General features: G+C 44.3%; 1 protein-coding gene across 4 annotated transcripts in view; it reads right to left on the bottom strand.

Moving 5' to 3' along the window:
• Nucleotides 1-10,366, bottom strand: part of LOC146197713 (pleckstrin homology domain-containing family G member 5-like) — a 767,578-nt gene that overhangs the window by 340,445 nt on the left and 416,767 nt on the right. For all 4 annotated transcript variants that reach the window (XM_084599624.1, XM_084599625.1, XM_084599626.1 and 1 more), the window contains one exon: nucleotides 7,710-7,797. In XM_084599624.1, the coding sequence (XP_084455750.1) occupies nucleotides 7,710-7,797 (88 nt within the window). The remainder of the gene's footprint in view (nucleotides 1-7,709; nucleotides 7,798-10,366) is intronic.

The following is a 10,366-nucleotide window of genomic DNA, read 5'->3' on the forward strand; positions in this document are numbered from 1 at the left end:
CTGTCCGCAATCAATGTCCATTTACTAGCGTATAACACACCTGTACTTCCGTTACTCTGTTACGCAGCAGTTATCTGGGATCCTTTTAAACAAACTAACACCAAAAAGGTTAAACGGGTGATGAAAAAGGCGGTTTGCTTCATTTACAATAACTTCTTCCGCACATCATGTTACAGAACATTTAAAACGAGCCAACTGGCCGCAACTAATCCAGCATAACCGAGTTTCCCGACTAAAATGTATGTATCAGATTGTAAAATGCACTACGATATTAACATCTCTAAAATACATAGATCTTTATCCGGATATGGCCCCAGACAGAGGCACCAACTAACTATGACACCATTACGTGCAAAAAATAAGTGTCTTAAATATTATTATTTTTTTCAGGACCATAATTGATTGTAATACCTTAAATAATACGACAGTATTCAATCTTTGCTTTCTTCATTTACTGCCAGTCTCTTATGACGGTTCAAATGCTCAAATATGCTTATTTCGCTCTTTTTTGTTTTTCTACAGTGCATTGTGTTGAAATGTGTCGTGTTTTTTTTTTTTTGTTTCGACCAGATAGCGTATTTGCTCTTCAACTTGTTTTGCTACCTAGGATTATTTTTGTGCCTCTTTGCAAATAAATAAATAGTCGCCAGCTTTCTTTTTTGTTCACCGTATAGTATATTCAGTAATATAAAAAGTTATTACAGAAAAAATGATAAAGGCTAGGGATTTCAGTCTGGAACTATATATATATATATATATATATATATATATATATATATATATATATATATATATATATATATATATATATATATATATATATATATATATATATATATATATATAGGGGAAATGAGGGTGCTCGTTATAATACTCGTTATAATTCGGAGGTCGTGGGTTCGGCTCCCACCATCGGCACGTTGTTTTTTCTTCTACTTTGTGTTTAATTATCTTTCCCCTAAACAGATTACACTACTAATTTCCGTGATTATCCAAGTAAACATTAAAAAAAAAGACATAAAGTACCATCCCCAACGCTTTCTTTGGCCTCGCCGACTGTTGGCTTCTTTCCTTCATATATATATATATATATATATATATATATATATATATATATATATATATATATATATATATATATATATATATATATTTATATTGCGAAAGAGCGCATGGTTCAAGTTGCAACATACGGTGCTTTTCTAACTCTTGTAGTTTACTGAAATATCGTTTATATTATCAGCACGCCTGCGCGAATGCACGAGTCAGTAGTATCCGTACTTGACGTAGTCATTTTTCGCGCTATCAGTAACACGACATGATTCTTGCTGTGAAGTTTCTCGGATGGTAATCGCAGGCTGTCCATCAAGTGTCAAAAACTGCACCCCACAAATACCTTGTTAGCCACTGATTGGTCCAGAAAGGATGATGCAGGGATACTGATCTGTCTACAGCAAGACATTGCAACTTTAGCATATTCGTGAGCCCAGGTCTGTGAACAAAGTTCGTCAAAGGTTCAGAAAAGTATTTCGCTTAAACTCCCATCTTCATCAAAAAGGCTTCTAGCCTCAGCCTGCAGCAAAAGACGCTTACGAGGTGGAAATAAATTGCCTGACTTCAACATATGATTTTTACACGGAAGTGAAAGTCCAGATCATAACACGCGCTCCAAAACAAAAACTAACCTCAATTTAAAAAAAAAAATGTACAGACAACAACTAAGCAGAAATTTTTGAATCTCAATAAGATAATTTTTTTTTTTCTCAGCGGCTAGACCGCGCAACTGATTTCCCAAAAGCGGCCGACCCGCATCGCTCTTGGATGGCTCATTTGGCAACACGTGCATGTGTCCTAACTTGCTAAAATGCTTCAGCATTGCGCGAAGCTTAAATGCTAGCTACACAAAGCTCAAACATGTATATTATATAGTAAAGTCTGAGAGCTGGCGAGTTGAGAGAGTTTCAAATGATGCGGCGCAAAGAATTACGCTGCAGCCACGTCAGTGCTCGGGCACGGAACAAAACGTAATCCTATAAGAACAACGAAAAACACTGTTTCTGAGAAAGAAAAAATGCCGACCAGGATGACATACGGACCAGATACATGAGAGGCATGGATGGTCGATCGGCAACAGCTTGCTACTCCGATGACGTCCGACATGTAGAGAAACAATATCATGCACAGCGCAAGACGTCACTACTATAGCCGAAGCTATCTTTGCATGCTTACTTATGAAGAAATCTCGAAACTAATTAAATATATTGAGTTTAGTCGTATCAGATAAGGTCGCGCAGTTTATGGCAAATTCCAGTTGGCGATACGGAGCAAGTTTTCTTGCCCCACGAAACCGAATTTCATGTTTAAATAGGCGATTTCTTGTCAGATCATTAGTTCTGACTGCACAGACACGGCACGACCCACTATAGATAGACTATAGATTGCTCCTTCGTGAATTCGCAGAGCTCTCCAGATCGCCGACTAGAATGCGCAACTTGGCTGAGATCCTCTGAATGCGAAAGCAAAAAACAATGCCCTCGCTTCCTTTGCTCAAAGCATTATTGTCAGATGGATATTAAATGCATGAACCCGAAATACAATTTCAGTTTTCACTGGGCATCACAGCTGCCAGCAGCTGAAGCTACAAAAGAACGCAAATAGGATGCATTTAGGAACTTTCGCGTAATTTATAAAACCTCCATTGAAAGGCTTACCGGAAAAGTGGAGGTTCTTAATGTCAAAAGTAGCAACTCCAAACTGCAAAGCGAATTCGTATGAGAGCGGGGAAAAAACAGAGGTAAGATGAAAAAACGGGTAGTGGGGATATGCTGGCCAAAAAAGCAGTTTAATACCATCGGCTTTCACGAGCCGCTTAGCAAAGGTAATAAGAGGATTCGCACCGAGGGATCACCTTGGAGAGGCAGCAGAAAAAAAAAGAGGGGAAACAGGGATAAATAAAGAAATAGCGGCTGATTAGGGAACATGCCCGAGCGAGTATAAAAGTCGACGAAGCGGAAAGAGAAAAAAACGTAAATGGATAAAAAGAGAGCGACGGGTACCCAGTACATTCTGACGCCTCCTCATAAAGAAGCGCTGACGTGATAGGAAGATGCGAAGAATCATATTAATGAGAAAAGATTTGCGACATGACATATCCTCGGTAGGCTAAGTTATGTTAACAAAGGAGAGAGGATTGACGCACTTGGGGAGGATCAGTAAATCGTGCAGTTACATAAGTGACGAATGAGGTGAAAAAAAAAAAAAAAATCTCAAACTACGGTTACGAGAGTGTAACGTGAGTCTTTGAGCATTGGTTGCGGTGGGAGAGCAAATACGTTTTCGCATTCATGTTCAGCTCTGATGGCGGCATCATTTTACATTAGTAATATTGTTAGCTTTGTGATCGCGGAAGTGAATTGTTATACGCTGAACGTCATAGATTAAACCTTTGTTTTAAAAAGGTGTCTCGATGGCACGTATGGCAGGAGTATTTTGGAAAGCTGGGCCTTATCTCCTGCTCGCCCATAATCTTTATGGTCTGAAGACCCTGCTTCCTAAAATGACACTTCACCGTTAATGAGGTTTTGTAGCGTTCTGGGTTGGTTTGGTATTGGTTTATAAGCTTTAACGTCCCAAAGCGACATCGTCTACGACGGACGCCGGAAATTTCGACCATCTGGGGTTCTCCAACATGCGCTGACATCGCGCTGTACTGAATTTAGGAAACGAAACGGCGCCAAGGTATGCAACCACAAGGAGGCAACACGAGGTGACACAAGCGCTGACTTTCAAGTGAATTTTATTGCTGGAAGGCGAGAACAGAAGGGAGAAGGTTAGGGAGTGAACCACACGGGGATGACGTAGAAAGGTCGCACGCGCAAACAAGGAAGGCTGCAAAAAACGAGACAAGCAATTGGTTCGTTCATTCACTGACGCACAATAGAGCGATAAAGGCGCTGATGTATCGACAGGCGCATTTGTTTACGCGGTAAGCTTCTAGGGTGATAACGCGCCGTCGTGTCGGTGCTCTTGCCCAGAATATATTTTATTTATTGATACATCAAGGGCCCCCATATGGGACTTTACATGAGTTGGTGGGCACGGCAATAAATGGTGACAGGCTAGTGGCTATGATGAGACAGCTTCATCGATGGCAGCCCTAAAGTGTACCGACGAGTGCCAGATGGTTGGGAAGGTCATTTAGCGGTGCGCACGAAGAATGAAACGTAGTTGTGTGGGCACATGGTGGAATGACGCTGTTAGGATGGCCTGTGATGCAGTGGTTGTATCAGCTGACTGTCACGAGGTGATGCATTTGTATTTTTCAATCAAGCCACTCACCGAATTGCTAACGCGCGCAACCGAATGCGCATACTCGTCCTTTAACTCACTTAAATTTCGGGCACGGTCCCCCAAGCTTTCGTTGATGCAACGGCTGGTCTAGCCGATATAAGCGCTTTCCACACGTGATGGGAGTAGCATAGACCACTGCAGTGGAACACTTGACCAAAAGGATCGTAGCATGCTTTATCTTCATCCACGGTTCTTTCTTTCTTTCTTTCTTTCTTTCTTTCTTTCTTTCTTTCTTTCTTTCTTTCTTTCTTTCTTTCTTTCTTTCTTTCTTTCTTTCTTTCTTTCTTTCTTTCTTTCTTTCTTTCTTTCTTTCTTTCTTTCTTTCTTTCTTTCTTTCTTTCTTTCTTCTCTTTTATTTTATTTTCTTTTTCTTTTTGTTTCAGCTGCAAATCCGTGGGCACAACTTCTCCACTTTGTTGGCGGTAGAGAAAACAACAGCCACACCGTGACTGTTTGGCACTTTCTTGAGGTTGTGCGAGGTTTTGTGCATGTATGGCACAGCCAAGGGCTTCATTTCTCCCAATGATCGGCGACCGACTTGCTTCTCGCCCCCATCGAAACGTGGCCGCCGAGGCCTGGATCCCGTCCATGTGGTCAGCATTCGAGCCACCGTGCAGCAGCGGCCTTCTGGTTTGTACGATTCTTAACGGCTCTGAGCATTCATAGGCTTTATAATATTCCAATCCGGAACAATACATTGAAGCACAACCTTTTGGGCTAGTTGGTTTCATTGCGGATCACTTATACGAGCGCGCGACACACAACTGTTCTTCACTCTGTTATCATCAGTGCGCAAGTAACGGGATCTGCGACACTTGGACTATATATCGTCTCAGCCTAATCGGAACTCAAAACCTGACCAGAAATCGGCCATTTCAATACGCTCTTAGGTTTCACTGAACAAGGGAGCGCTGCTAGTCGCCGCTTGAAATACGCTGTGTAAGCGTATCTGGTGCAGTAACATGCCGAACAAGCCACAGCAGCCGACGCTGTGCCAATTTCTCCGAGCAGGCCACGCCTACCGCAGCTCCCGTCAAAAGGTGAACATGCCGTAACGTTACGGGCGAGCACCATCTTAGCGCGGTGACGTAGTCCGCTCTGCGGAAGTACTACCACACTATAGGAATGGATGCGTATACATTCTGCGCCGTGTTTTCTTGGTGCGCTTAGATGCAAGGCGTTGCCAGTAAACGACCTTTATGCTCCCGTTTCATTGCGCTTGTCTCTGCATGGTGCCGTCGCCCAGGATGGCGAAAAGGTGTTTCCGAGAGAAAGAGAGTTGTCTCTAGCCTCCGTCCTGTGTCTGCTGCGGTTTTATTTTCCTTATAACTGGCCTACACTTCTACCCTGCGAAGAATAGAAAGGTAGTGAGGTCAACTAGGCGACGCCCAGTAGGCTACCTACCCTACAAGTGGGGAATTCGGCTTCTTAAAGCGGCTGCGCCTCACGGCCAGAGCATTCCCGGTGCACGTGAGAACCGGGCGACCACTATGCGTTCCTCTAAGTTGATGTTTCACAGAACGCCGAAGCACACTGAAAAAGTGCTTCGAAGTGTTAGGCCGTGTCTGACCCCGCGCGTTCCACCTGACAGCTTGCGACTTCTAAATGTTGTGTAACAGCACCTGCTGAGACTTTCAAAGAGTTTGACGACATCGAGTGAGCGCCCTATCCGATGAAGACGATGGTGACACATTGAGCGAGGCACGACAAGTTTCCATGAGCTGGCGAAGGAGGAGAAAAAAAAAAAAGGCCACCACTAAGACCCCAGTGAAAAAGCACTTGCTTCTCTAAGGCACATTTGGTCACCTGCCGAGCCCGAGTAAAGCCAAGCAACGATAAATGCATATGAGATAAGGAAAGGTAACAGTAAGTTTCACATGTGCTCAGTATTTGCCTTGACCTCTGGACATTTAGGGCAGCGAGCTGTGTTTGTTGGTGCCTTTTGAGGGTGTCGATCCTTGCTAAACGGAAAAATTAAAAGTCTTTCAGGGAACTTCTTTTCTGTCATGCAATCAGAATAAGCGAATAAAATTTATCTTTCTAAACTGATTCCCAAAAAAGAAATAAGTGATGTAACTGATGCCCTTTGCTCAAATCTTTGCCTTCCTCTCCGCACTTTGCTACGTTCGAAATTGACGTCGGTTTTCGGCAACCCTGTTGTTGTTCTCGTCGCACTACTTGCAAGCTAATTGATGAAAAGTGCCTTTTGCTTAGTCATGGCTGCTCGCTTCGACGCAAACCGCCTCAGCGGGCGCCCCATTTACCAACACTCACACTGGCATCGAAAAAGTGCGGATTCCAAACCCACCGAAACAGCCCTCGCTTTCCGCCCGACGGACGGATGGACTTAAATCTGCGGCCAAATAGTTGTAAAGGTGCAGCCTCTCAATGCATTCCTGCATCGAAACGGCACAAACGGAGGTCCAAGGCGAGTATGTCCAACCCGCTTCTACCGGGGCTGGGGTGTGCCAGCCTTCCGTATGCCTGCATGAACCATGCGCTGGTGCGGGCATTAAGCTGTAATCGCTGCTGTACAGCGCAGCAACCCACACTTCGCTTCTGAAATGGCTCGCTATGTGGGTTTCGCATACTGGCCTGAATCGATACCTACGCCACCATTGGTGACATCTTCCGTGCAATGCGAACGAACGCTCGCAAAAATATACCGCCTTCCGTTAAGGCATATTCCGGCAATACGGCACGCATGTAAAATGTTTGAAAGTTATTAAACTGCCGTATGAAGATGAAGCGCGTTAGTCTGCTCAATATTTCCTGTCACACTGAAATTAACCTCCGGTCTGAATTAAAAGCTACCTCACAAATAATTTGCTGCTTTGCATTGACGGCTACGTCGACGCATTATTGTATGATAAGATTAGTGCACCGCTTTTTATGCATCAAAATCTCACTCTTGAATTGAACTGACATGAGAGAGATCAAATGAATTTGATTTGAACTCGGTTGATTTCAATAACGCGAACATCGTACGTGACATGTCAAAAGATAAGTTCGTTGAAGCAATCAGCACACCAACCGCAGGCGCCGTCCGCGGCGGCAGACGATATTTTTCTTTCTGATGACGTAAAACTCGAAGTCTTCCGAAAATATGCCCGGTGTGCAAAAAAAAAAAAAAAAAAAAGACAGCCATGAGGCGACTAGTGTCGTATAACACCCCTCAGAACACTGCTCGAGAGCGGTCCTTCCATCTGCGAAAGCATCACTATCTTCTCCCTCCTATGAATGCCATCTTTTCTTTTCTTCTCCACAGTGGCAGCCCGCGAAAGAGCGAACACTTACCGCATGAGGCAGGCACATAACACGTCTACCGGAATAACGATTGGATGGACTTGCGGACTCACCGATGAGAGGTCTCTGCTTCTGGAGAACCGGCTCTTCACTGCCTTCTGTAAGGTTCCACCCGACGGTGCTTTCTCCAGGGTCCGGGTCCTGCGAAGAAGAAAGTCGATGTAACCTCCCTCCAAACGGCAATCGATTATACGAATGTGAGGAATAAATCCTGGCATTTGTTTTCGTCTCGTATTTTCTCCCTTAAAAAAAAAAAAAAGAATGCGTTTTAGGCTGCTCGGGAAGCAACTTCGGTCTCAGAAGACATGCATCTTAACTTCCACACTTAGCACCGATGATTGGCAGAAACTTGGGGAACAAGCACACTGTCGATCATCGATTTTCTTTGTATATACACCAACGTACCTCCTTTCCCTTATTTTAACTAGCGTCTTATACTTATTTCAGGCTAATAAGGGCCGTTATTTCCTTCCCAAATCTTCCCTCGAACTCACTGAGTGCACGAGCAAGTGCGTTATTTTTAAACTTCCTAATGGAGACAAACTTACTGGAAATGCTATTTAACCTGGGATCAGCCAAGACATATCTGAGTGTGTGTAATCGGTTGTTGGCAGGGTTTTTTGCAAAAAGCGTTTTCTTCCTGCAATGAAGTTAAAGAGATGCGAAGACAGAAAATCGCTCCATTAACTAACAATAAGTCCGTGCCAAAATCTAATTACATTCCAATACGTGCCGTGTTGGCCTTTGGTGCGTCTAACACGGACACCACCCATAATCATCGTCTTCGATTGACGCTCAAGTAAACATCGAACTGCAAGGTGTGTAATTCTAGCCTCGCTTTTAGGTTTGCGGCAGTATGAATAAAACGTGACAGTCCTGCAGATATGCGATTCCCGGGAAAGAGTACTCGTTTGCAAAGAATGCAGAGAAGAAAACTGAAGCCAGGCCATGTGAAATTGTTACTCTACTGAGCTACAAATTTAGAGGGGCCTGACATTTCATGTCACAGAATAGATAATGCCTGCTGAATCTATGTTGACAGAAATGCTCGCTTTGCAGCATATAACTCAAAACAGAGCTCTTCATTTCATGACCGTGGACAGAAACAGGAAAGTTGCCGCTCTCGCTATTGGCTTTTCCTAAAGCTAGCGCAAGTGAATTTCATGCATTTTCAAAGATATTTGCGCACTGCTATAAGTTAGCTGCACTACTTCAGCGAAAGAGATCGCGCCTTTCGTATTCATCTCCAAAACCACTACAATTGGTTTTCTTCACGCTACAGTAAACCGAAACGTTTTGCACCTCATTCGCGTTGAAGATACGATAAGCTTGAGTCGCAGCACACACGATGCTTAGATTCCACGGATCACAAACTGTCCAATGCCCCTGATCAGCCTCACAAATACACGGCCCTTTCATGCTTTCACCTCTGTATAGCATTAAAGGCTACCGACCATGACATCAGCGCTAAGAAAAGCGCGTCTAGCTGCCTGTGGCATCAAAGGCCAGTTTTAATATACAGAAACATAAAAAAAAAAACAGGAGAAAAATTTTACAGAATAGGTTTAACTTGGTTTGTGGGGTTTAACGTCCCAAAGCGGTAGAGCCTATGAGAGGCCCTAGTTGAGGGCTTCGGAAATTTCGACAGCCTGGGTTTTTTTTTTTTTTACTGACATTCCACATTACACGAGCGCCTTGCTTTTCGCTTACCTCGAAAAGTGGCCGCTGCAGCCGGGATTCGATCCCGAATTCTTGGGTACAGTAGTCGAGCGCCCTAACCACTGCGCCACCGCGGCGGGGCTTACAGAGAATAGAATGCCAGATAGTATAAGTATCAGGTATCAGGTGTCATAATTTCGTAAACAAGAATAATTATCTGCGTATTTCTGGCGCCCAGATGCTGGAATAGACATTTCTAATTGGTGGAACCCCTAAATTTTCGTCGTTTTTTTTTTTTAATAAACAGCTATTGGTCGCTCTAGGTGCCATCCCTTGGCAAGGGAGGCAAACGCACGCATCCTCACAAAATTGAGATGATGGGTTAGCTTCCCTGCATACATAGCTGCACACTCAACTCCACCTCATATACGAACACACGATCGCGAAGTATAAGCACATGATCTTGCCCTGGACGATCTCTGCGTGCAAAGTTTCTATGCGTCCTACATTGTGCGCACTCATGCTTCAGGTATCACAAACGTATAAAGAAATATTCAAGGCAAGAAAAAGTACGAGGCCAATTTTCAAAGCGCTAAACTCTCGACTGTAGTGCAACATAGGCTATTGGACTTCCGAATTCCATACAAGGTTGTGCACTAAGGGTTCCAAAGTGTGGATGGAGTTATCGTCTAATACATTGCTTAATAAGGGCTCTCGGTTCTGCTGCGACTATAAATCCACTCAAAATGGCAACACGGGACCCATACCAGCCGCGCCGTGGCCCCCATCTGCAGCCTCCGCCAGATGTGATAGAAAATAATGGAGAGCTACAGGCCTCCGCACCCAGCCAGCATGCCCGACTCATCCTTGCCCGAGAATACGCTGTCGCCGTATGCAATCGCGCACTCCGACACCCCGCCGCGCCCAAGAAGCGCACATCGATTGGCTCCGATCGAAACCTCGGGCCGGGCACGGTCCTCCCGACTGGGACAGCCGCAAACAGCGTCCTTCACTTTGCGCGCCCTCCCGTCGTTGTGTTACCACGCACGCT

The sequence above is a fragment of the Amblyomma maculatum genome, chromosome 3 (genome assembly GCF_055883805.1).
Source record: "Amblyomma maculatum isolate TAMU_Amacu chromosome 3, ASM5588380v1, whole genome shotgun sequence".
Lineage (NCBI taxonomy): Eukaryota > Metazoa > Arthropoda > Arachnida > Ixodida > Ixodidae > Amblyomma > Amblyomma maculatum.